This window comes from Melozone crissalis, unplaced genomic scaffold, assembly GCF_028551555.1.
Source record: "Melozone crissalis strain CALT ecotype California unplaced genomic scaffold, PUWL_Pcris_2 ptg000042l_1, whole genome shotgun sequence".
Taxonomy (NCBI): Eukaryota; Metazoa; Chordata; class Aves; order Passeriformes; family Passerellidae; genus Melozone; species Melozone crissalis.
In genome coordinates, this window is record NW_026535820.1 from 60727888 (window position 1) to 60755568 (window position 27681).

At 37.9% G+C, this 27681-nt stretch overlaps 1 protein-coding gene across 1 annotated transcript; it reads left to right on the forward strand.

The window, feature by feature from the left end:
• The first annotated feature begins 14 nt into the window (after positions 1-14).
• On the forward strand, positions 15-26893 carry KDM1B (lysine demethylase 1B). The gene is made up of 22 exons (XM_054284763.1): positions 15-99; positions 284-342; positions 2798-2900; positions 3761-3885; positions 5708-5797; positions 6581-6692; positions 7374-7490; positions 8469-8507; positions 9622-9826; positions 10915-11099; positions 12021-12197; positions 13131-13205; positions 13767-13904; positions 15430-15601; positions 16420-16547; positions 17980-18111; positions 18490-18564; positions 19436-19552; positions 20403-20528; positions 22012-22134; positions 24081-24233; positions 24798-26893. Exons 3-22 carry the CDS (start codon positions 2811-2813, stop codon positions 24879-24881), a joined length of 2463 nt encoding a protein of 820 aa, XP_054140738.1. The 5' UTR covers positions 15-99; positions 284-342; positions 2798-2810; the 3' UTR covers positions 24882-26893.
• Positions 26894-27681: the final 788 nt, after the last annotated feature.

Sequence of the window (27681 nt, forward strand, 5' to 3'; positions counted from 1 at the left end):
ACGCACCGCGGAGAGCGGAAGCAGCGGCAGGAGGAGGCGGGCTGAGGGTGCACGGCACCGGGGAGGAGGAGGATGGCGGTGGGGATGGCGGCGGCGGTGGTGGTGAGTGACTCCCTCCCTCAGCTGCAGCGCCCGCCGCGGGGCCGCTTGTTCTTCCCTGGGCTGGCAGGGCAGGTGCCAGCGCTGCCCCCGTCCTCACCTCCCCGCTTCACTCTTCCTTCCCCCGTCTCTTTCTCACTCCCTCCCTTCCTTCCCCCTTCTCCACCCTTTTTTCCCGTTGCAGCTCTAGCAGGAGGCGGCGCGGACACGCGTGAATGTGGACACGAGTGACCCGGCCCCGAGGTGAGTGCCAGGCGCCTGCCCCGCCGGCGGCACCGCCCCCGCCCGGCTCCGGGGCAGCCCAGCCGCGGGGGCTCCCCTGCCCGGGCTGCCCCTCGGGACCCCCGCCCGCCCTCCCGCCGCCAGCTGTCACAGCCGCGGCCGGCGGGGCTGGGCGCCGCCGCTCGACTCGGGCTGAGTTTTAGAGGTGTGTGCGCTCGCCGTGTTAATCGGGCTGCTCTCGCTTCCTCCCCGTCTCTGACAGCGTGTGTCTTGTGTTGTTTCTTTTCTTAATTTTTTTTCTCTTCCCCAATGACAAACTCGCTGCCGACTGTGCGGGTAAACCCCACAAAGCTTTCCGATATAGGCCACGCATTACAGACGGATGAAACGTTATTGAATGTGACATTCACGCATTATGCATCCCTCTCCCTTTAAAGGGCTTATTTTCTCAGCCAGTAAGATGTCTACAGGATAGGATGCAAAGTCATGTAAAGCTTCCTAGAGTAAGCCATGTTTGTTTGTTCTATAAAAATTTGTGGTTTTTTTGGGAGGGTGTTTTTTGGTTTGTCAGGGGAAGTGGGCACAAAGTATCATACATCTGATCTTTTTCTCCTCCCCACCTCCCTCTTATCCCTATTGAAGGGGTAATAGCAAAAATATGCCTGCAATTCTGTACAACTGACCTCTGCCTTTCAAAACGGGCAGCCTCTCTGAATCTGAAATATTTTTACCAAACTTCCTAGTGATTGACACTTTTTCTACTCCTCACCTACATAATGCAAAATTCACATGTTCTTTTACCTTCTTGGATAAAAGGACCCCACAGCAGCAGCAGACCATGATCACCTGATGGTCACCAAAATGAGTCACCTGGTGCCCTGCTTGCTACTCCTTCCTCGGTTGGAAGCTTCCGACTGTAAGGACCATGGCATGTCAGAAGGATTATTTCCCATGAGAAGACTAGGTGACACAGAGAGATACTGTTGTGCCACTGATACATAAAGAAAGCTCTAGTGGAAAAAGCCACCATTTTCTGGGGTGTCATGCAGCAGTTTAGGGAAATCTCATGTAAATGAAACTGGTTGGTTTTCTTTACTCTCCAAGCTCATCCACCTCCATACAGTGGTAAGTTACAGTGAAGTGATGCTAATTTTTTTTTTTTTTCCAGAGACCAATATAGATTGAGTCAATAACTTTTTTCCTACCTCTGGCTAGTTGTAATTGAAGGTGATACATACAAGAAACAAAGTTTAATTTTATATTGGGTTGTTTGGACTAATATTTCTCATGTGTGGACACCCTCATGTGATTTGTCTTCCTCTCACAAATAATTTCTCCTATCTTGAGAGGAGAATGAAGCGCTAGTTTGCTTGACTTGAGTCAGCTTAATAGAAAACTTTGTAAAAATTCCCACTCTCCCCTTGTTACCTTGATTTTTAACAGAATTTCTGAACAAAGATACTACTGCCTTGTCCATCACTGACAGGTTGAATAAGGAAGTTGCATCCTGAAACAGGGAGAATTGAGAAGTCTCATATATACATTAAAAAAACCCTCCCAAAAAGATAATTACAAACTGATCCCTATTACAACAAAATAATATTCATGACGCAGTGCTGTGGTATAAGGGGTTAATTTCCACTTAATTTCTCTGTTGTAGAGCACTCTTTAGATTTACTTCTTCCTCTAGGCTGTCTTTGTGCTTTACTCCCTGTGAAAAGAATGCCTTTGATTTTAAATATGCTTTCATATTTCTGCATCATACTTTCTCACACTCTGTGGTTTCCAGTTTGCATGATTAACTGTGGTCCATTCTGTGCTCCTACCAATGCAGTCAAAGACAGCTACAGAGCGCTCTCATGCTGTAAATATTTTATTTTGTCCTGTGGAATACTTAACAACAAACTTTGTAATATTCCAGTCACAAATGCAATATAATGGCAGTCCAGATTTCAAATTCTGATCTCTTTTCATAGGAGGCTGTGCAAGTCTTGGAACTGGTTGCTCATCTGGTATTAAAAATCTCTTCAGTACACTGTTTGGAAAAGTGCTTTACAGTGCAAATCTCCTGCTGCCAATAAATCAGTAGTTAGCAGCATGAGTGTTACTCTGAGTGGTATTTGAATGCTTGCATCAGCATTGAGCATTGAGCTGTTGTCTGTTCACTTTGCCAACCCAAATTCCAGTCCAGGTCTTCACGTAATGCAAATCAGATTATTGAAATCCAGGATATGCTGATCTGGAACAGCCTGTCAAGAGGTACTCAGGGATCTAATCTTAACGCCGAATTTAGTTTAAAATAGTAGTATTGTTCCTTCCCCCAATGCCTCATTCTCATTTTCCTCTCGAATTAACAGTCAAGCTGAACAGATTCTTACCTAGGTAACTCTGTGAAAAGTAGTATTGTGAGTGGCTGTGATTAGCTCTGCAAAGTCAAGCAATGTAAATTAATTAATTATTGCCTACCTTTTTTCAGCTCTAACAATACAATGTCAACGGGAAGGGTACGAACGAAGAAAAAGGCATGTTCTTCAGATCAGTCTCCAGACAACCTTCCTCTGAGGAGTTCTGGAAGACAGGTATTTATAATTTAAAAACACACGAGCTTGTACTTCGCTATTTTTTATTTTCTGTTGTCATTTGTAAAGAAAGTGGGCTTCCTTGTGGGTAAGTTAGGTCTTAGACTACTTATCCACAGAGAAGGAGAATGAGTTAGTTCCGTGAATAGGCAGGTCATTTTGCAAACAATATTCAGAAAAGATAAATAGTCTATATAACCTGTAAGTACTTAATGTGTTAAAAATACAATCACAGATTTCTGTACAGTCAGACAAAGCTGTCTGCCCATCCAGACAGAGACCTAAAACAATGTAATACACAGTACCTTTGAGGCCCAGAAGAGACATTTGGTTTACAGTTTTGTATCCAAAAAAATGCCTGTATCCAAAAAAGCCTACCCTAATATTTTATTTGAGGCACAGATAGGATTGCTACTTGTAATTAATACCAAAAAGTATTTTAAAAGAGGACATTTTCTGAAGGAGAAATAAAATGAATGCATGAGGCTTGACTCATTAACACATGATGGAGCTTAAAATACTATTTAAACTGGAAGCTTTGCTTATCATTTCTTTAGTGCCATCAATTAGACCAAGGCGAGAAATTTTTAGATATAAATGATATTTCCAGTCTTACTGTGGGCTTGGAGGTTTCTTTTGGTGGGTTTTTGTTGGTTTTTTTTTTTTTCTTTTAGTGGAAAAATCTGACCTAATTTGACAGCTGTTTCATGCTGCAGCTAGTTCACAATGGCTGCAAAGATTTTCGTTAGGATTGTTTTAACTATGGGATGCCACTCACAAGCTGCAAAGCTATCTGAATGCTGCTTTGTTGAAGATGCATTTGTGTCATTTATGGTCAGATTCCAGCTATTCTTTATTAGGTGAAGAAGAAAGCAGCTGAAGCAGCAGATGATGATGATGAAGCGTCAGAGAAGAAATATAGAAAGTGTGAAAAAGCTGGATGCACCGCAACATGTCCCGTTTGCTTTGCCAGTGCAGCAGAAAGGTTTGTTACTTTTTATTTGCATTTTTCATGGACTTTCTAAACCTGCAGCTGAAGTTTAGGATTCTAACTATATTCTGAAAAATCCCTTCATACCCAAATGTAGAGGGAGAATTGAAAGATAGTGCTAATAGGAGTCTTAAGGTGCCAGGAAAATGTCACAAGTTATTCCTGTTGTCCATAACTTTCTCCTGTGCAAGTTGCTAATTCAAATGCAGACTATCTTTGGGATATGCTTATTTATGTTATTAATGGTGTCCTCTGGAACATGCCTTGCTTCTGTGAAAGTGAGAGCATATTAGTGTAATCTGAGAAAGCTAAACTTGCTTTCAGGATGGAAAATGAAACCATCATTTACTGTAGAAAGTCTTTACTACTCCTTCACTGGAATGCTTTGCAGTCTGAGGTGAGAGTCCAGCCTTGAAATTTTAGGAGAGATAGTCATACTTACCTGAACTCTTTGTTCTTGTACACTTCCTCTGCACTTTCACAAGTGCTTTTGCATTCTGACTTGGTGGTTTTGAATGCATAATACTGGCAAGGTGTACCTATAATAGGCAACATGTTAGACCTCATTATGAAGCAGGTGCACTGTAGCTATGTAGCACTCCTCCCGCCCTGATAATTGAGACAAACTTTCCTTCTTTATAGCACTGAAAAATAAATAAAACTAACTATGTGTTTCATTTAGTTATATCCATGGATTGTTCTTTGGTGGCAGGAAGTCAATGTATTCTGGATGTTGTCATAGAGAAGCCAAGTGTTTTGGCAGTTCCCTGAGAGACTTGTCTGGGAAGTGAGCACCTGAGAGATCAGCATTGGTGATATTACAGTTTTTATTTGGGAAACAATACATACTGCTTACTCATCTTCTTGAATTGCTGTTTCAATATTTTGATTTTCATCTTTCCCACCCCTCCCCTCCAAGTACATACTTTCAACTTTATCTGTTTGAGATGAGCTCATTTCATGGCTACTTGAGTCAGTAGCTTAGGTCACTGCTTTTGACTTTGTGCATTTATCTTGAATAATTTCAGTGAGTTTAATGAGAGTATTCCAACTGAAGAATGATTGCTTTATCTGATGAATGTAATCTTTGTAATGGATATTTCTTTTTGAGACTGGTAAAGAACAAATGCTGAGAATGCATAACTGCTTCCTTAGGGTTTGTTTCACTGGGTTAAAATCACAAGTTGTACATGAGAAAAAAATAGGGAACATCTGTTTTGTGTTCAGATTTGCCTTTATAGTTTTGTCAGTTGTTCTGGGGACAGAACATTGTAATGACTTATGAATCAATTGATCACATGTACAAGAAAAATGCTAATTTAAATGATCCCTCCCAATGCTACACTAATATTGGAAGAAAATACAACAAAGTAAAGGAACTCTAAGCTCTTGTGGAGAGGAGCTTTGTCATCTTACACGTTTCCAAAACGCTTAGTGTGTCACAGCACATATTCACTCTTTCATGTTCAGGAAATGCCTGCTTATAGGGTACTAAAGACAGGCTCAGTTGACCATTGTTAGAGGGAGGCTTCTGAAAGCCAGACCAACTATAAAACTGCACATTGTGTACTCTTTGCCTCCCTTGCATCTGGTGTTGCTTAGTTTGGAAATTGGAAATGTTTGAGACAATTGGAATGACCTTATTGTTATTTGTATGGCTGTAGTGCCATGTGTAACTCAGCCTTCATGAATGTAACATAAAGGCCTGGCTTGTTCTGAATATTGTGTTCCTCTTCTAGAACGTGCTACTGTCAAGAGAAAGATTTTTTTTCCCTAAATGTACCATAAAACTATTTCTATGTCTCCTGCATTACAGATGTGCAAAAAATGGCTACACGTCTAGATGGTACCATCTGTCCTGTGGGGAGCACTTCTGCAATGAATGTTTTGACCACTATTACCGAAGGTAGATTTACCAATTAAGGTTGTGTCCTTTCAGAGCTTATTAAAGTTTGGCAGCTGTTGAAACATCATGTACATAAACGTAATACAAAGACTGTTCCTCTGTGCTTGCTTTGGTCAGAGTGAGGCTTAGACATTGATGATAAAACTGCAGGTGTCGTATGGACTAATCAACTTAAACAGGGCACTGTGAACAAAACTGGCTAGTTTAGGCAGGCTGGTTTGTGAATTTGCAATTATTCTGAAGCTTTTGTCTTTTTTAAAAACAATGTCAGAATATTTTAAATTATGAGAACAATTATGACTAAATGTGTTTTCCTTTATAAGTTCACTTTACACTGTGCATTCAGGAGACCTTGTCTCTCTAAAGCAGTACAATAAAAGGCAATTAGAAATCAGTTTAACTATTGCAGTTCAGTGACCATGAAGACTCTTGTCGGGCTGACAGAGTGCTTTCAGCTCCAAGCTCCTTCCCATTTGAGTGGGAGTTACATCCAGCTCTGCCCGGGTTTTTGTGTGCTTATGTGCTCAGCAGTACCCATAAGTCAGTCCAGGCCTTAGATACCAGGAATTGCACTCATAAGCAACTGGAAATAATGGTCAGGATGCAATTTGTTGCTGTCATAAGAACCATGATTCTCTCCTTTCAACAGTAGAAATAAAGTGCTCTCTACAGACTTATTTCTCTGTCCTTATATAAAATGTTTAATTTTAGAGGAACTGCTATTGCTTGAAGCGAACTAGATATTCAATTTTCTGACTGCTTGCTGTTTTCTCTTTTTCTTAGCCATAAAGATGGTTATGAGAAATACACTGCCTGGAAAAGGATTTGGACAAGCAATGGTAAAAGTGAGCCCAGTCCAAAAGCCTTTATGGCTGATCAACAACTTCCTTACTGGGTAAGGTGAAAGGTGATTTATTTAATAGGAATGTGATGTTCTGATGTGATTCTGATATTCTGCTGTTCAAGCAGCAGGCCAGCTGAGTTTTTTGTGGGTTTTTTTCCATAGTATTAGAGGATTATGAAAAAGCTCAAGATAAAAAAAATCTCATCAGCTTCTCCACTGTTGGAGGCTTTCTCCACACCCCACAAAGACCAATCTTCTGTTACTTTTCAGTGAAGCAGCAGCTGTGACTTTCAGGTAGAATAAGATTTGGCAGGAAAAGTGTGAGTGTGAAAGACATTGAAATCAGATTTTGTATTTCCCGGAAGAAAGATGGGAATGGAAGGAAGTTTGGTGGTAGTGGTATTTTGTTTGAGATTTTTTTTTTTCTTTAAGTGATGAAGAACATATTTTTGAAGTAATACTTGCAAAGTCTACTGAAGACCATAGTAATGGGGAATTGAATTAATTTTGGCCTTAGGTTCTGTGCAGAAATTCAGTTTTGCAGAAATGGGTACAAGATTTCTGTAGATCAAACACTACTTATGACCTCATGATTACACAAGAACATATCTAACAATTATATTTTACAACTTTCCCATGTCTGGCTTCTTTCTGATTGGTTATTTAAGTTGCATTAATCTTATCTCTAATCACAAGCAACAAGTAAAAACATGTTTGTTTTTTGACTTGCAGGTGCAGTGCACAAAACCAGAATGTGGTAAATGGCGTCAGCTGACAAAGGAAATCCAGCTGACACCACAAATAGCAAAAACCTACAGATGTGGTATGAAACTGAACAATTCCACCAAGGTAACACACAGCAGTTTTGCTCATATTTAAACTTAACAAGTTGGGATTTCTTGTTTGCAGAAATTCATTTCTTCTTGCTTGCTGCTCAGTGTTTCTCATGTCAAAATGAAAGTCTGATGGCCTGGAGAGCCAGGCTTACATGCTGGTTGGAATTTTTGTTTTCTGTCAAGAAACGTCAAGAAAGAAGTATCTGAAATATCTTTGTCTGCACAGTCAATTGTAAAATCCTTCAGCTAGGGGATTATTATCAGCATGTACAAAATAGAAATACACCAAAATTCTCATTTCAGTTGTATGTGGCCTTTTTTCATAATTGAGGAAAGCATTTGAAAAGCTCAATGCACTTTTCCTAATTGCTATCAAGTCTGTCATGGAGCTTTACATAAAAAGTTTCAGCTTTGGCATGAAGGTAACTCCTGAAATTTGAAAGAGTCCTTAAAGTGGCATAGAATCTGTATAGCACTTATGACATGAAAAAACATAACATGAAAATAGTGACCACATGAAAACCTGAAGAGTCAGCATTTAATTTTGAAACTCTTTGATAAAGATACTCTTAAAATAAATAAGAAACTCTCTTTTATAGTCTAGACTAGAAGAGTTGCTCTGGAAAAATGCTTTCTATTTTTCTATAAAATTTTTCCATAAAATTCTGTTGTTTTTTTTCTGAATTTGTTTCAGTGTTCTATCCCATTTTATGGAATAGGATCTATATTTTAATGTCTGGTAGAAACTTACTTAACAAATGAGAAACATTTTTAGAGTGCTTTTGGTTTATGGTGTGATGTGTTTTTAACCTACACATTTCTCTACCTCTTTTTTTTAACATTCACGTATACTACAGAAGGTTAACACTAAGCACTTTTAAATGTTTTTTTTAAATTTAGAGAATTATGCCATAGAAAATTATTTCGCTTTATACTTAATTTTTTCCATACAGCTTAAGAATAGCTCTCATACCATTCCCTTTTCTTTCAGTCTGAGGGCTCAGACCAATGTTCCATGCCTGAGGACTTGGTGAGTAGTGGCTGTCCCTCCTCATTTGTCCTACAATATGAAAGCAATCTTAAAGGATGGCAGATTTATTTCCTTTTTTATTTTGCTTCTTTGACCAATTATGTCAGTATTTATGCATTTTGCTCAGGAAATTGAGAAACACTATTTGCAACAGAGCCTAGGACCTTTTGTTTTCTCATATTTTTCCTCTTTTCCCTTACCATACTAAGTAGCTTTCAAGTGGTTTGTGGTATCCTTTAGTCATGGCCTGTGACTCAAAGTTTACTCCTAATTCTCATTTTTGATCAGGCAAAATAATATTCAGTTGCCAGCTTTCAAGTAAAATTTCCCATCCTAAAATATCCTCATCTTTCAGGTGGTTTCTATCTTTAGTCAAGCTAGTCTCACTTTTTTGAAGACTACAAGAGAGCTCCTAAGCATGTTTTCTCTCCTCTCCCTTGCAATACAAAATGTACATACAACATGTATGTTGGTGTTTCAAGGGGTTTGTGATCATGTCATCCTGCATTTCTGATTTTGTTCAATAAGCCATGTTCACAAGTGTACCTGAGGTACTTCTGTGTGTTCTACAGGGTGCCTCTACAGGGAACACATTCAAGCTTATTGTTGACTCTTGTAGAAGCTTTGTGGCTTTGTTTCCCTAATGCGTGTCTGACTTCTAAATTAAGGGTGACTCGTTAGCGCTTCTTAGGGTTCTAGGAGGTCTTTGATGGGGATAGCAGAATCTAAATTAAATTAGTTAGTGTGGACTTAGTTCTCAGTTCAGATTTCTGGATTCATAAGTGACTGTAAATGTTTCATAAAGGGCCTGGTAAGGCATAGATGTGTTGTTATGGCATGTCTCATTTGTTTGCTTTCCACGTGGTGTGGAGTTTGTGAAGTTTCAGCTCCATGTCTGAGAAGTGATCAATACTACAGGTTTTCTGTGTCAGGCTGAGGAAGGGGAAAGAGGGAGAGAAAATATCTTTATGACTTGCAGTTCTGACATTGGGACTTCTAGTGCTTTTTGGTCTCATTTTTGGAGGGAGGGGGGAAATTGGTTCATTTTCCAACATTTTTGAAGTACTGACATGTTCTCTTCTCCCCTCTTTCCTTCACTTCTCCGCTTGGCCAGAGAGTGGCTGAAGTTTCAGACCATTGGTGGTACTCCATGCTCATACTCCCTCCTTTGCTGAAAGACAGTGTGGCAGCTCCCTTTCTAGCTGCATATTATCCAGACTGCGTGGGCATGAGTCCATCCTGTACCAGCACTAATCGGTCACCTGGTGAATCCAACCTTGTGAAGTTAGAGCACCTAAAGAGCGTGCCTAATGTGACTGGTAAGGGCCATCTGCAGGGCTCTGTTGCTTAAATAGTGTGATACATTTTGTCCTATAACTGAATTTATTAGGCACGTTAATTCCCCTGATTCAGCACACTGGTTCTGTTCTCAGCACTAACACACAGTCTCTGTGTGACTGCCTCTGTCATTTGATGCCATTTGCTTGTTTCTAAGATAAAGGTAATACATTTCTTACAGCTTTTCTTTAGGGAGTAAGCACAGACTGCAGAGGCTTTCTGTGTGCCACTTTCTTTGTGTACAGAAACAAGAAATTACCTTGCGGGTACTTAAAGACTGCATTCTTAAGGAAATGAAGATTTATCAAAAACCCCTAGGATTCTGCTAGTTTTTATATCATGGATCTTTGGGGCTTTGAAGAAAAGAAAATGATTTGTTAAGGCATTCAGATGCTGTTTAGGTTTCTTTTTTTTTTTTTGCTAGTGACAGCCTGGGAATGCAGATTGGCAGAATAGGTCAGGTATATAGAAAGGTAATTCAGGATTGTCATCCTCATCTCAGAGAGAGTGCTTTGAGGAAATTTCAGCTTTTGTGTTGTCTTAGCAGGCTTTGTTCTCCTTAGGTGCTGAAAATAAACTTGTTCATATGTTCAACAGATGTTATATCTGCTTAACAGAAAACGTCATTACATAGAACTACCAATACCGAACGTGGAAGATGAATAATTATTACCCCCTCTGGCAGTATTGGGTGTTGAAGAAGAAAGGAGTTCAGAGTACTGCCTGAGTCTGTACAGTGATGCTAGTCCTCACACTTGAATTTAGATTCTACGCCTTGTTGGACTCCTCATGGCATTGGAGTGCCATGAAAAGTTACTGTTTCTTTGACAGAACTTCAGCTCTGAAAGGTCCAAGGCGTACCCATGAGGCAGCAGGACAATAATTAATGCACAGCCTAGAGGGCAGGATGGAGGAGAGCCATGTAAATGAAGTCATTATGGAGGCTCCTAGGGGCTATAAAGCTTCCTTACTTGTTATCTGTGTGAGGTCAGTGGATTGTTTTAGAGGGAGAAGGACATCATGAAGATATGATGGAGTATGACTAATTCCTGGTGTGTTCTTTATGCAGTTGCAGGCATGAACAAGTATTTCCAGCCTTTTTACCAGCCCAATGAATGTGGGAAAGCACTTTGTGTGAGGCCAGATGTCATGGAACTGGATGAGCTCTATGAGTTCCCAGAATATTCACGAGATCCTACCATGTACCTGGCATTGAGAAACTTGATTTTGGCTTTGTGGTACACAAACTGCAAGGTAAGAGATGCTGATAATTAATTTGTTTGTTTCAAAATAATAGCAGCTTTTCTGGTACGGGGACTCCTTGGATGTCTCCTTATGCACCAGAAAAATTGCTCCCATGTTTGTGAAAGTCCATTCTAAGTTTGGCTGGCTTTTGGGGGCTTGTTGGGGTTAAGTTTTCCTCCCCCTTTTTTTCCTCCCCATTTTTTTCCTCCCCCTTTTTTTCTCCCCCTTCCCCTTTTTTTGTTTTCCTATCCCTTCCCTGCATAGGAGCTTCTTTTGCAGTAAAACTCAAAAGTTTTAAAATTATTATCACTCTACAGTGCTTGCCCAGCTATTAACTTTTTACAGGGATGCTTGAAGACGTCTAAACAGTGTTTTGTGGTGTTTTATTATTTGATGTTTTTAACCTGATTGTTGAACAGGGAAGTGATTGTCTTTTTATTTAGGCTAAGCCTATGGCACTGCCTTCAATTCAAATTCCTGAAGTTTCACATACCAATTCTTTCTGACATGGATGTCTGCATTTATGTGAAAAGTTTTGGATATTAATCTCCTTTTCCTTCAGAATGCCGTTTCGGAATGGATTTTACTGGAATGCCGTTGTGAACATCACCACCATGTAGATTCATTTTGTAAATCAGAATCCATTTCAATACCATTCCTGTACTAATGGAACACACCATGGAGTTATCAAAAGTCTCTTGTAGACTCACATGGTTTTATTCTATGCTAATCTTACTTAATAAATTGTTACTTTACTGTGTAAACCTCGCTAACAAGAAATTTCCACAAAAAGTCTTTTAAAATGCTCTCAGAAGCCTGAGGCGTGATTTTTTTTTACCATTTGGTTTACAGTTTAAATATGATGTAAGTGTATGAATAAATAGAATATTCAAAAATCAACAATTTCTATTCTTCCTTTCTCCTTTGCAGGAGGCTCTCACCCCTCAAAAATGTATCCATCATATAATTGTTCGGGGGCTTGTGCGGATCCGCTGTGTGCAGGAAATGGAGAGGATCCTGTATTTTATGACAAGGAAAGGGTTAATTAATACAGGGATTTTGTCAGTCAGTTCTGACCAGTACCTTCTTCCTAAGGAATACCACAATGTAAGTTGCTGTGATAAATCTCTACATTATTAGTGCTATAAAACTACATGGTGCATGCAATAATTTTTTTTTGGTTCTGGATTTTTGGCTCATTTACATAAATGGATGGAATGATAGTAGAATTACATCTAAAACCTAATATATGGAAAGTTTTTAACATTGTTCTCTTATGCCTTCAATGGGTATGGAAAGTACATCAATTAGACTGCTTCCAAAAGATTTTTTTTTTGCACTAAAATCTATGGAATTCATTTCCATGGATTTGTGCTTCCAATGTGGTTTTCAAATGGATGGGAACTGTGTGAAAAATATACAGGTTCTGTGCCTCCTATAATACACCTCTGTTTCCATAGGTGAGGAAACTACTATTCTAGGTTGGTTTGCAGGAACTGTGATTAAGAGGGAACATGTTTATGACTAGAAAGTTGTTAGATAGCACCCAAAGCTTATTAAATTATGACTAGAAAGTTGTTAGATAGCACCCAAAGCTTATTAAATTACTGTATTCTGTAACAGGATATCTCCTAGAAATTGTAATGTTTGGAAAGCGTATTTGTAGATGTTTTTCATTTATAAAATAGTTTTACTGGTCAACTCAATCTATGATTGAAATCTTTACAAGGGAAGTATGCTTCTTGTCTGATAAATTCAAGTCCTACTTTTGTTACTTTTTGTTGCTTCAGCTCTTTCTGTTAAAAAAACTTGAGGCATCTTCTTTTGAAGTCCTTAAAAACTTTAACTATTTTCAAAGCTACCACTGATCTTTTTTCTATATTAAATGCACTGTCATCTTTAAAAGTTATCACAGATTACTTTAGATGACAAAAGAGCCTAGACTTCTACAAACATTTTTACCTTTAGCAAATGAGAGTGAAATTATAATTTCTATTTTATTTCTAACTATTTTTATTTAAATGCTTTAATATTTTTTAGAAATCTGTCATTATTGTTGGGGCTGGTGCAGCAGGATTAGCAGCAGCCCGGCAGCTGCACAACTTTGGAATTAAGGTAAGAAACTTTAGAGTACATTACATTAAGAAATCAGACTTGCTCTCTTTGAAAAGTGTTCATCAAAAAGAAAAAGCCTATGTTCTTGTTACAAACATGTATGCACCCTAATTAATCTGGGGTTTTACTGAATAAACCTGCTGTTTAAAACGAGCATTTATTTGTATCTAAAATTAAACAGCATGCAGCATATATCTTGTACAGACACTGCATACAGATCTTTGTGTTCAATAGCCTGCAGCATGCCTTAAACTCCAATTTTGGGATTTCCAGAATAAATCTCCAGCTTTTTTAAAAAGAAGGCTTGTTTTTGTCTGGCTTGTTTCTAAAGTAACAGTTATATTTATATGTGTATAACCCAAAGTGTAACCTTTCTAAGATGATTTAAATGCATAAATTAACTACAAATAATACAGAAATGAAAAAAAGTGTTAAGATTGCTAATATTGCTGGATTGCTCAGGGTTTTTTTTCTGTTTTGTTTTCTCCTTTGCTCTGGAGTTGAACAGATATGTTTAATAGAATTAAATCTTGCAATTTACTAAGCTGCATTTTGCCACAGGTCATTGTTTTAGAAGCTAAGGACAGAATTGGTGGCCGAGTGTGGGACGACAAGACGTTCACAGGAGTCACTGTTGGAAGAGGTGCACAAATCGTCAATGGATGTGTCAACAACCCAATGGCACTAATGTGTGAGCAAGTGGGTTCCTGCAGTGGTCATGATTATCACTAGTGAAAAACTTGTTAAAGCCAGGCTCAGATGGCTTGGGTAAGGGTGGGAGTGCTTTTCTTGTGACATGATTAAAATCCCGTTTTGCATTGTCAGTAAACCCCATGTTGCTAATATGTCTTTGATAACAGCTGGGAACAGAGAAGGGCTCTAGAATGGTTTCAGGCACATTATGTAAAAAAAGCAAGGTGGCTCCAGCTTCAGAACCAGAAGAAACCACTTTTTTCCTCTTTTCTACAGGTAGTAACATGAAAGGTCCTCAGCAACTTTCCTTAGGGCTGGGAAAGGCTTTACTGGGGGAGGATACTGCTTTTGTGGTGGATTTGCCTTTGCTGCCTCTCGATATTTCTAGTCAAATTCTGCTCTAGTTAAGATCAACGTGTCTAACAACTAAATTGCTACTGATGCAAACATGCTGCAGTTCAATTTCTTTAAAAATTCTTACCACTTACTGGTTTGGTTTTGGTTTTTTGGAGGTAGGAATCTGAATTTCTCCATGTGGAATCTGAGTATGGGTTTTCCTCAGAGACACGTGCAAATCCAGCCCATGCCATTTTCATTGTTTAGTGCCCTATACTGCCATGAAGAAATTTTGTGGCTTTTTTTTTTTAATCATGTTTTATTTATGAAATGGGGAACAATGACTTCTGGATACACTTCAGATACTCATCCCTTTGTGGTCATTTAATGTAATTTTTCATTGAAAGTTCAGCTGTATCTTAAGATCTGCAGTGGTGACCAACAGCCTAGAGAGATGTGAGGAAATGTGAAAAGCACTGGAGCATGTCCTAAGTAAAAAGCCCCTCGGAAGAAATTAGCACTGTATTTGTGCTATAGCTATTTTTTCTGGATTGACTCTGTAGAATGCAAAACCATCTTTATTTGAATTTAGCTCTATTGTGTTTTCAATGCAGGTTGGACAAGCAAAGCAAGGTTTAATTCCAAATAATTTCTTTCTTTGCTTGGTTGTTAATAACATTGGTGATTACCTGGCAAGCAATATCCTGTCAATTCCTGAATTCAGCGAACTGTTTGGGCCTCAGACACCAGAAAGTTGTAGAAAGTAACTGATTTTAATAGTGACTTAGAAAATAAATTGAGGTAGAAATAAAGGAGACTGGTTCATCATGTTTGTTTACCAGACTAAATTTCTGTACTGCAACTTTGCCTGACAGGAAAGTTCCAGAGAAAGTTTCTGTGAATCCCCAATAAAGGAAAGGATGGAAAAGTGGGAAAAACCAATTTGTGGACAATTAACAGATAGAAGGATTGTTGATATTCAAGTTTGAAGCAAGAGTTACTCTGACTAATGATGTTGATGGTTTTTAAATGTTATCACTTAAATATGAGGCACTCACTTTAGGTTAAGTAACTTTGAGCGGGTGCCTAAAAAAAAGCAATATTGTAAAAAAAGCAATAAAATGTCTTTTATTGTTTTTTATTGCTGTCTAATATATGTATTGTAAAAAAAGCAATAAAATGTCTTTTTCTTAAGCTTGGCATTAAAATGCACAAACTAGGGGAGAAATGTGACTTGATCCAGGAAGGTGGAAGGATAACAGATCCCACTATTGATAAACGTATGGACTTTCATTTCAATGCCATCCTAGATGTTGTCTCTGAGTGGAGAAAAGATAAAACCCAACATCAAGATGTTCCTCTTGGTGGTAAGTGAGACATGTATTGCAAAGTGAAGATGTTGGCTGTGTTCATAAAGTTCTATATTAAATTGGCTCTTACATCAGATATGTTTAGAAGTCTGTGGCTGTCCATCTGATCTTAAATCCAATAAGTAGTTCTGATATTGTATCTTGTTTTCATGAGGTAGCTTTTTCAGTATTCAGTATAAATAGTGTCACTAGCAGTTCCAAAGATTTGCTTCTGGCTGAAGCAGGCCATGCTAGACATAGCTCTTATACTTTTTGACTAATCTGCCTAAAAAAGAGCCTGATCAAAGCCTGCTGCTGGCAAGAACAGTCCCATCTCCATTGGTAACGCCTCCCACCACACTCACAGCTTGCAAACTCAACAGCAAAAAATAAACTTGCTCAGAAATGTCTGCCTCCCAAATCTCTTCAGCATGGATTCTGTAAGACAGAATTAGTAACTCCTATGTTCTTCAGTGAGCCCTAGATCAAATTTCTCAGTTATTTGATTTTGTAAAAATTAATCAGGATTTATTTGCAAGGATCCTCCATTATCTTAAAGTGTATTTTACCTGAAATCTTCAACTCTACACTGATGATAGATAAACAATTAATTTCTCTCCTGTTTCACTCAGAAACCTGCGAGTAAAGAACAAAGTTATACTCTATCAGTGAAAAGATCTTGTGGTTTTTTTTTTTTTCCTATGAGAAGAAAAACATCTTGGTACAAATTAGTAATAAGCATGAAAATCTTGTGATCCAGGGAACAGCACCTTGAAATGCAGTAGCACTTCTGACCAATTGTCATATATTCTTAATTTAAATGTGTTCTTTCACAGAAAAAATACAAGAGATCTATAAAGCCTTTATTCAGGAGTCTGGTATCCAGTTCAGTGAGCTGGAAGAAAAAGTACTGCAGTTCCATCTCAGTAATCTGGAATATGCCTGCGGCAGCAATCTCTCTCAGGTGGGTTTTGACAGCTGTGCTCTGAAGTGACTGAGCTTCACAGAAGACAGAGTCAGAAGTAGCACTGAGAAATCACCTGATCCATTCCTTGGCCCTAGAGGAAGAATCAGCTATCCTGACTGTTCCTACACCCATAACCTGTTGTTTGAAAGCACTGAGACGCTGACTCCAACACTGCCTTATTTAATCTGATGGGAGCTCCTGAGGTGCTTCCAGCGAGATGCTCTTTAAGGAGAAGTTGAGAGTAGATGGCTAGAAGGGAGCTGGGCATTTTGCTGAGATGCTGGGTGAGAGGATTCACAGAAGAGTTACTCTTCCTCAGATGCTGGGTGTGACTTCTGCTTCTCAGCTCTGTTTAGAAACGGAGGTATTTCTCTACCCTGCTATGTATCTTGAGAATAAAGGCATTTGACTCCTGGAGTGTTCCGACCTGCTGGTGGTGAGCCCCAGCTCACTACTCCTAGGTACTCGCTTAGCTGCCCTCCTGACTTCAGTTTCAGCCAAGCAGCTTCAGGAAATACAAAAGTATCATGTTGTTGGCAGTGCATTGTTCACTTGGTCCTGTTGCTACATTTAAAGACATTTAGTGTCAATTGTACTACAGCAGTGGGACAGCTGACTGATACGTGCAGATGCACAAATCTGAACTGAGAAGCACACAAGAACATAACACAAATCTACAAGACAATGCTGTACCAGAGCAGTCACTGGAAAATATTTTGATAGGTTGAGTTTTCATGAGTGCCCAGGGGAATTAAGAAAGATGCAAAAATCTACCTTACCTTCAATTTTGAAATCAAAACATGATTGATTTTATGCATCTGCAATGATAGGAATTGGCATCTGAATAGTAGTTTGAGAATTGTTTCAGATTTTTCACTGCTAAGTGGCAATTGCTTAGTGCAAATACTACTGTTTTATTAACTATAAGGTTGCAGAGGCGGGAGGACAAGGTCAATGAAAGGTGTCATGGAACAACCTCCAAAGTGACAGAAAAATTCCATTGAGTTGGGGCTTTTTTTGTGTCTTATTTTCCTCTTTGTGTTGGGAAACAAGCTATTTCCATTTTTACATGAAGTCCTAATGCTGTAAAATCTGATTACTTGGCTAGATACAGTCAACTGAAATTAATACACTGCAATTCACCTAGATTTTTGAACTATTTTCCTTGTTTTCTCTACTAAGCAGAACCATAAATTCCCTGCTAGTGACCAACCCATGTTATGACTTTTCTTAATCCAGCAATTTATATGTTATATACTAGCATTAGGTAAATAAGCATTCTGATTTTGTATCACCATAAATTCTGGTGATACACTTTTTTTTTTCCCAGTTGCAAAGGGATTAAGGTGGCTTCTTCTAAAGTGTGGAACTTTTCATAGTACCCATGTCCCCTCACCAGTAGAAACAGCCAGATATGTTCTGTCCACAGGTATCTGCACGCTCATGGGACCACAATGAATTTTTTGCCCAGTTTGCTGGAGATCACACTCTTCTAACTGTGGGATATTCAACTGTGATTGACAAGTTGGCAGAAGGGCTGGACATCCGGCTGAATTTCCCAGTGAGTCTGGAAAACATTGATGCAGTGCCTGGCTTGGATTGCTTTGAAACACCCAGTCATGTATTTGTATTCTTTGGGACCAGGTGAATCTGTGCCTGTGACTGTTTCAACTTGTCTTTAAAAAGAACCAAGAGGACAATTTCAACATTTCTGAAATTCTCTCTGAGGACTATCAGTACCTAAATATTATTATATGATCTTACATGTTAGAATCATGATGATTTTTCTCTTTTAGCTTCATGAAGGCTATTTTTTGTCTTTCAGAATTTCTCTGGAAATTTGTGCTATTCACACAAGTGTTACTTTAGCTATTCTTGCTGGAAGTTGCATTGCATATGTGCATTTTGTAGTACGCTCTCTCAATGTGTCTTTCAATAGGTTCAGAGTATTGACTATTCTGGTGAAGAAGTGCAGGTCACTACTGCAGATGGAACAGTGTGGACAACACAAAAGGTACCAAATATACTTCAAGATGAAAAATTTTAGAGAACACACAGTACATGTCCTTTTTTTTCTTTTCTTTCTCTCAGAATACTACTTAGTCCATTTGTTCCCCATTCAAAGATGAATACTCATGTATTTTAGTGGCCTTTATTTGGGTGTCCTAGAGCCTCATTTTTTGTGAGCATGCTTGAGATTTCAGTTTGAGGTGACTTGAAAAACTAAGGACTATAAAGGGTAGTACTAAAAATGTGAAGCAAATAGTTTTTTTTCTGGTCTTTGAAGTGACATTTATGTTATCTAGTTCCATTCCCTGCTCAGCTTTACCCCCCCTTAGCCATGTGTATCATGTTAAAATTTCCAGGATTTGACAACTCCTATTTCTCAGTCTCTCTTACTCCTTGTATCCCCACCTTCTTCATGCTGAGTAATTTAGCTTTCAGTAATTTTTAAAATGATACTTGATAAAGATTAGATTGACATCAACAGTGTTACTGAGTGTATTTTAAAGAGAAGGAATCTCTGAAGGAATTCAAACCAAACCAAATCACTGACTTTCTATCTCTCATTTCAAACAGACAGTTTAGTTAATCTGAGAGCTATTGACTATCATTTACTGAAGTATTGGTGGCATGGTTAGCCACTGTGATACAAGCAGTTCATCAGATTGTGACTTAAAATCAGTGAACTGTGGGATCTGTTCTCACCTGAATGCAAGGCATGTGTTTCCCATTAATGGGAACTAAAACCAGACACTAATCTAGAAATGTCTGGCTCATTATGCTGCATCCTACTAGCATAGTCCAAGATAGTTAGGAGGATGTTAGGCTTAAGTACTGTATTCAGGTTTTGGTACTGTTGTGACTGTAGCTATTTCTTTCAGGTATTAGTGACTGTACCACTGGCCCTTCTTCAGAAAAATGCCATTCAGTTTAATCCTCCACTGTCAGAAAAAAAAATTAAAGCCATTAATAGTTTGGGAGCGGGAGTCATTGAGAAAGTAAGTGATTTCATATTATCTTTAATCTTCTTTTCAAAGAAACATTGGCTGTTTTGTCCCTGTTGCTTTTGCAGTGTATTTATCAGGGTTTACGATGCATAAACATACATTTATGTTTTACTTGTACACAGTAGGCCAGGAGAGCAAAATGTTATTGGGAATCACATGTATTTCTGTTTCTTAGGTTTCACAACTTCATGGGGTTTTTAAAGAAACTGTCCACAGAAGAATTACATGGCTTAAATATTTTGTTATTAATTTTGATTCATGATGGTCTTGGATCTTTCAGAATTCCAGTAATGTGTTTATTTCAGGTCATTTTAACCTAGTAAATTCATAAAGTATTTGCAAAGAATACTGAAAGTTGTGTGTTGGACCAGTGTAAAATCTCCTACCCTTTCCCAATACAAAAACACAGCCTCTCCTGAAAAGCTCCCCTGTAAGATGTGTGCTTAGAACAAAATAGTAACAAAGTAATGCCATAAACAGGATTATGACAGTGTTGAAATTTAAAGACAAGATTAAGAAACTCTAAATACAGGATGCCACTCATTTAAGTCATACATTAGGTTTAAAAAAAATCTGCTGAATTACTTGAGCATTTCACACAATTATTTCTATTGTGGACTTGATATTCTGTGCATTTGCAATTTTTGACATCAGCATTTTTTTTCTTTGCCTGTCTCCCTTGGAGGACAGGTTCATTTATTCTCTGTTGAGACTCACTCATAGGAAGAGCTGTGTCTAAATGAGTGGAAACAGGAAAACACATTAGAAGAACATATACTATATCCTGTTATGAGTTTTGTGGTATGAAATGCTTAAATTCCATTTTTTTATATCTTTCTAGATCGCCTTGCAGTTTCCATATAGATTTTGGGACAGTAAAATACAAGGAGCTGATTTTTTTGGTCATGTTCCACCCAATTCCAGCCAACGTGGGCTCTTTAGTGTCTTCTATGACATGGATCCAGAGGTATGATATATGCCAACTACGTTTTCTCTGGGCCCTACATAAACTCAGTTTGAAATCTAGGTGCAATAATTACTAAACAACAAAATTTTTCTTCTTCCCACCCCACTCCCCACCCCACCCCACCATCTGCAGCTATTCAGAGTAGTGGAAGAAGCAGTTATTTATCTAGATAAAGCTCATCAATATTTTGTTGTAATAAATGGGAGGGTTTTCCATTGTTCAGATACATTGTTCAGACTAATATACAAGCAAGTACATTCTCAATCTCTACCAAAGACAAGTCTGTAATTCTTTACTATAAATCTGCTAATGTGGGGAAAAGGCTACTAGTCACTTCCAGTTTAGGACTCTGTTCCCCTATTAAATCAGCTAAAAATCCAGTTAAAAAGATCATGCTGACTTACTAATGCCTACTGGCTTGCAGTAGTCTCAGTAACCATTTGGAATAGCAGAAGAAAAGACAAACACCAAGTTCTGCATGAAACTGAGATCTGTAGGGTCAGTTTCATACTCATGAATTTCAAAGCAAATTGAAACCACTGGATTGACATCACGTTTCTCTTCCCTGCCAGTTCCAAGCAGATACATTACACGTTTATGTTGTACCTCTTCATACTTTTACAACAGCTGCTGCTTACAACTTGGCAGCAATTAAAAGGCCATTTTGTAACCTGATGTCTCACTCCAAAAGGAGACCATCCTGTGATGTTTGTGCTCTGTTACTGCCTGATTTGTGCCTCTATACAACTTTGCTTAAATGACTTCTCACCAGTACTCTTAAGCTGCTGCTACAAGAGGTTCACTGTGCTGGTGCTGTTCAGAGACCCTACATATAATGCTTAATTTTCTTGATAGCTATTCTCTACTATTTATCGAAGTCAGTAACAGAAGAATTATTCCCTCACATGAACAAGAGAGGCAGAGTGCTTTAAAGACACTCAGAATCTGTGGGCTCTTCCCTACTCACCACTTCACCTCTAAAACTTCTGCATGGTAGCAGATGTCCTGAAGTGGAAGGAAATACCAGTAGATGTGACCTTTCATTTCTTGGTCCAAAATCTGCTGGTAAGAACCTAGTATTGGTCTAAACAAAAACATGTCTAACTAGTATTTAAATAGACTCTCTGTCACTACATTTTTGGAAATGGAGGTGAAAGTTTGGCAGAATACTGAAGCTTAGGAGGGTGCACAAAGAATAACGCTATTAATGTAATTTTTTGAGGGTACAGCCTTTAAGTAGGTAAATAGGAAGTTTTCAGTGAATTCAGCAAATAGTAAAAGGGGCTGACTGTAACAGATTTGTGAACAAGACATCAGAAGATGTAGTAATTTGAGCATAATTACTGTAGAATATGCACCCTTTGTTCCAAGGAATCAAACCCACTTTTCTCAAGAACAACAATTTCTTTGCAGCTGGAAATATCTTTGCAATACCTATTAAAAGAGACTGTTTATGAAATACTTAATAAGGCCTTGTTTTTAGGGCAAAGAAAGCATTTTAATGTCAGTGGTCACTGGAGATGCTGTGACAACCATTAAGAATTTGGATGACCAACAAGTACTGCAACAGTGTATGACTGTACTCCGAGAGCTGTTTAAGGAGCAGGTAAGAGAACCAAGCCTCTTTTATTGAGACATGAATTAACTTGTCACCAGAATAAAGCTTTGAAGTGTAGTACTTCATGATGTATAGGCAGACCTTTGACATTTTAAACTATTTTTCTTTTCTTGTCAGTTTCAGGGCATAGGTTTTATTTGAGACATACTAAAAATCACAATTTTTGATCTTTTGTGTGAAAAATGTATATTGAAATACCTTAGATCTCTCTGAAGGACAGTAGTATATAATTGAAAAATAGAAATGAAATACCATCCTTTAAAATGCTTTTTAAAAGCAAAATTAATTAAAAGCAGTACTTCAGGCAGGTAACACAAAACATACTTCTTACTTACTTGTCACTTTTTTTCTGGTCATCACCTCTTCTAATATATGGTAAGATCTTTAAGCTAGATGAATTTGATTGATTTCTGCCTTCTGCCATGCCAAGGCAACTGAAATTACAACACCCCCAAACCAATCCAATCCATTTCTCTTCTGCTAACTAAGAATCCTTTCTCAGCTGTCTTAGGATGGAGGTATGGGCAAAACGATATAGCAAGGGCCCTACATCCTGAATGTAAAAAAACCCTAGATAAAAATTTCTACCTTTTTTCCTTCACCCAGATCATCATTAGGATAAAAACTAATTGGAAAATCAGGGAAATCTAGGCAAACAAAACACTATCACTTAGCAATGTTATTTGCATTCTACTCTAGAGATAATAATGCCTCAATTAATTTACTTCAAACAGTTAGATCCCCAGGAATGATTGTGTTCAGGGGTGATCTCTCAAGTTTTACTGATGGTTCAAATGTTAGGATTAATTATCTTGGAAGAACTTCACTATCTGAAAACTCAACTATTCCTAGAAACATACACTAGTAATGCTTTATTGTTACAAGAACCACATGCAGTGGAAGTTCACATACCTGTATCTTGATCTCATGAAAATGCAGCAAATGGGTCTTTGGTTTCAGTGCCACTCTGGTCCAGAGGAGTGATTTTCATGGCTGTCTCCATGGTTTACAGCAGTTGTGAATTTCAGTCACCTGAGGACGATGCAGTGGGATTTTTCAAAGACAAAATAGCTTCAGGGGTGTACCAGAACTACTTCTGGGACATCCATACAACTTGGCATATTTGGCTGCTCCTTGTTTTGATCACTTGAGTTTGAGTTTCTCATGTGCTGCCTGAATGGAATTTATCTGTGGATAGCAGACCTTGTGCAAGAGGCAAGCAGAGCTGCTTCTGTTTACTTGTCATGATCTCCTCCAGAGTAAGACACAGTTGTAGTTGACTAAGCCTTCATACAAGTGTTACTCAGGCTCTTTTTGGCAGAAATCTGTGGAATTTGCATGCTGCAACGTGACAAAGAATACACAGTATTACTTGTTGTGGCTCAGCCACATCCTGACTTCCTGGTTTTTGTTTTCTTCCTGAACCTAGTTTTCACGACAGCTCATTTTCTGATCTTAGAGAAATAATCTTATTGATCCATTGGAATAAAATTATCTCCAAAATGAAAATTGAATTTTGAGATTTAACAAGCTAGATGTAACAAGCATTATGCCCAACCAAGAAAAAATTGCTTACATTATACATATGTACATGTTGAACAACATCAGTTTTGTAATTGTTTACAAGAGTATGTGTATATGTATTTTAAGGGATTTTTTTCTTGTGTACTTCTTGGTGTATTACAATATGCAGATCTGTTGCATTCAGAATAGTGCAGCTGTGATGTTTCAGGCATCAGGTGAGTCTAGCAAACAAAATTATTTTTTGTAGTTAGTACTGTAATAAAAAAAAAGGAATTTAATTCTGGAATGTGATCTAATTGTTTTTCCTAATACTACTAAATACTCCAAAGATGACTAGAAACTGTTTGAGAAAAAGCTATGCAATTCTGAGCTTCTCTTTGCAGTGCTTAACTTCTGTTTTGGTTATGCAGGAGGTTCCTGAGCCAGAGAAGTTTTTCGTTACCCGATGGAGCAATGACCCTTGGCTGCAGATGGCGTACAGCTTTGTGAAAACCGGGGGCAGCGGCGAAGCTTACGACATGATGGCTGAAGACATACAAGGAAAAGTTTTCTTTGCTGGTGAGGTAAGTAGCTTTGTTACCATTGATTAGAGATTACTGGGACAGTTTCTTATGGAAGATCATCTCTTGCTACCCAACACTATTAATGTAGAGGTAGTATTTAAATATTCTGTTAGATAAATATGCTAATAATTGACACAGAACCCTTTCTATTCATATTATTACTGGGCATGGGAAGTCTTCCAAATACTTCAGGTCAGGAGTAAAATGAATTTTTAGTCAAATTGTCTGTTACTCCACTTGTGGGTAACATAACAAATGCACCATGGTGGTGTAGGATGCATTCTGTACTGGGGCAGAACTTAACCTGCCCCACTAAAGTGCAGATAGCACAACAGACTGCTGCTTTTGTAGCTGACTTGCTTGCAAGTTTTGAAGTTGCTAAAAATTTTGAGTGTTTCCTCCAATGTTCTTTCTAAGGACTTTCCCATGGCTTTTAAAAATGTAGGTATATGCTTAAGGAAAACAAAAATGATCTTATAAACTAAAATTTTTTACTATCAGTTTCAGAAACAATTGACTTTTTTTCTTTCTCTGTGGTTTTGTTTTTGTTTTTTTTTGATACAGGCCACAAATAGACACTTTCCTCAGACCGTTACAGGAGCTTACTTGAGTGGGGTTCGAGAAGCCAGCAAAATAGCAGCATTTTAAGTACTGAAATTTTGTGTTTATAGACATATTTTTAATTGATTTCTGTGGGTAAAATTATCTTCAAGTTTCCTATTGCTGCCTTTTTCCTACATGGTACTTGAATAGTTTATGGTACCTGAAGATAAAGTCTTCATCTTCCTCTTCCTCTTTCTCCCCCACCCCATTTTTAGGCCCTGATGATAGATATTGTTGGGGGCTTTTTTCCAGCTAAGGTATTACTAGCAGGAGTGACATTGGAATCATCAGCCACAGCTTAACTACGAGAACTTTTGTCAAGAGTCCTCTTCTGTATGGCTCAAGTCATGCTATTGTGAACCTTCATTTCAGAAGGTCAGATTAAAACAAGACTAAGTTAACATACAGCATTAAAAATGCTGGCAGTTAGTAATGATATGGGAATTTTCCACTAACTGTGCTTCTCAGGTTGACTATGCTCATAGGAGTTCAAACTGGCTTCCAAGAGCCTGAATAGCCTAGAAAAAATCTAGGATTAATGTAGGAAGGAACTCAACTATCACTTTTCCCACTTGCAATCAGTAACCTTTTCTATAACATTTTTTCATATTCTTAGCATCCACTAAGCGGGCTTTGGGATATGAAATTTGTTCCTTTAAATAAGAGCTGGAACAGTTTACAGTGCAATCATAGAAAGGTTATTGTAGCTGATCAAAACTTGAAAAATTAACTTCTAGCTTACTTTAAAAAACTTGGAATAAGTAGCAGAGATATTTCAGAGAAATTCTTGTTAGGCTAAGAGTTTAGATTTGCTCATTGCTTCTGTAGAAACAGGACAGCTTAAAGATACCATGTTGCTATGATTATTTTGAAAAGAAACTTCCAGATTCATTTGGGCTGAATAGAGGAAGTATCTGCTGATTTGACTGTACAGTGAGGGATGCAGGACTCTAAGTTCCTAATATCTCATTGAAGTTTTATATTAAAAATTATGAAGATGAATGAGGAAAAATATTAACATTCTTATGAAGGGCTGAAACAAGGTGGCTTGCACTTTGACTTGAAGTTTTTTTTTTTCTTTTATTATGAAAGTATTATTAAAAACAACTTGAGATACTAATTCAGTAACAGCTAGACATCTATCTAGTAGCTTTTTCATGGGACAGAGAGGAAAATACTTTTCAAGAGAAATAAGAGAGATGTAACTGGGATACCTAGTGTAATACTATTTCACTATATTGGTATTAATGAAAAAAAATTAAAATCCACTTTTAGATCTCTTCCCCGACACCTTCTCTGTAACTTGGCTGCATAGATGTCATGATTTCTGAACTGAACATAAGCACTTACTCTATCCTGCCCCATTCTCATGCATTTTCTCCTTTATCAATCCCTTCACCTAAGAATGATACAGCACTTATTTCCTTAAAGCTGCATCCTTGGAAATAAACAACGGGCAACCTTAAGAAAAATCATAGGATGTTAAGGGGTTGGAACGGACCTTAGCAATCTCTAGTCCCAATGCCCCCTGCCATGGGCAGGGACACCTCATACTAGACGAGGTTGCTTAAGGCCTTGTTCAACCTGGCTTTGAACATCAGCAGGGTCCTACTGAATAAATGCAATTCTGCTTTTCAAATATGTAGTATTTTGTTTTTAGAGTAGGTATGATATTGGTAAAACCCTTTATTTAATCTCTAATTTACATGGTGAAGATGTTTATATAACTAGATGTTTTTCAGATATATATTCTGTTCTGCTTCTTAAAGCTGAGTTATATGGACTAATAGGAAGACTGTAACTGTTCATAATTTTCCTCTACATAAATACTGCTATGTACAGTTTTAAAGTATTTCCAATTATTAAATTGCAATTTGAAGGCTGCAAGAAGGAAGACAAAGCCTTCTGATGATAAAAAACAATCAGGACATCAAATTTTGCTTTTGGCAGTCTTTTGCACTTTGTTAATTTCATATATTACAGGACAACTTATGGCATAACTAGCAAAGATTGAGAGCTATGTATGTCTGTTTGAGTTCCAAGTTTCTTTCCCACTTTATCATTTCCCACTTAATCACAAATTATTAGGAGAGAAGCTTCTGGTGGTGGGAAAAAAAGCGAATTACTATAAGCCCAAAACCTTATATTCAATGGCTGCTTTAGCTAACCATGCTTAAAAACTTCAGTCAGCTTAGTAACAGATACAAACATGTCACATTTCAGGTAGGAATGGTCCGGAAAGTTTAGCTCAGCATCCACTTCTCCAGTCCAAAGTCTGTATGAACATGCTTGATGTCATTCTGTTAATTTGTACTTGAGGTTTCAATTTGGCTACATCTTGGCAGCAAGATAAATGCTGTATTTGAGGGAAGAGAGATGGACATGAAGAAATACTATCACATTTGGCTTTAGATGATGCACGCTTACAGCATTAGAAAAACAGATAAAAAATGGTAAATTTACCAATGGCCTAGTCTACTAATTGTATATTGTTTTGGTGCCAGGGCACTTAAAACTGTTTTGTGCTGCACTAAAGTTTGAGGAGTAAATAAGTATGTTCCATTTTAATTTACGTTCATTTGAAATATGTAAGAACATCAGGCTGGTTCTGAGACTTCATTCTTTAATGTTGCCCAAAATTTTTTTAATATCTATGTAAAATTTATTTCAAGCATGTATGTATTTTTTCTTTTGTGTTTAATTTATTCCCTCAAATAAAGAACTGGGGAATGTTTTCTTTGAGTAGGTTTGTTTAAATGTTATTAAAAAGATTTGAATGCAGAGCATGACCTGTTACACTTCAGTTCTTCTGTGTGACTATGTTATGGCAGCAGAATAAAACTGG

What these genes read in the sequence shown, in the direction of transcription:
- KDM1B (XM_054284763.1), top strand. Translation starts at nt 2,811, where the DNA reads ATGTCAACGGGAAGGGTACGAACGAAGAAAAAGGCATGTTCTTCAGAT. An exon ending in GAGCGTGCCTAATGTGACTG is followed by an intron (nt 9,827 to 10,914) that starts GTAAGGGCCATC and finishes TTCTTTATGCAG; the next exon opens with TTGCAGGCATGAACAAGTAT. An exon ending in TGTGGTACACAAACTGCAAG is followed by an intron (nt 11,100 to 12,020) that starts GTAAGAGATGCT and finishes TCTCCTTTGCAG; the next exon opens with GAGGCTCTCACCCCTCAAAA.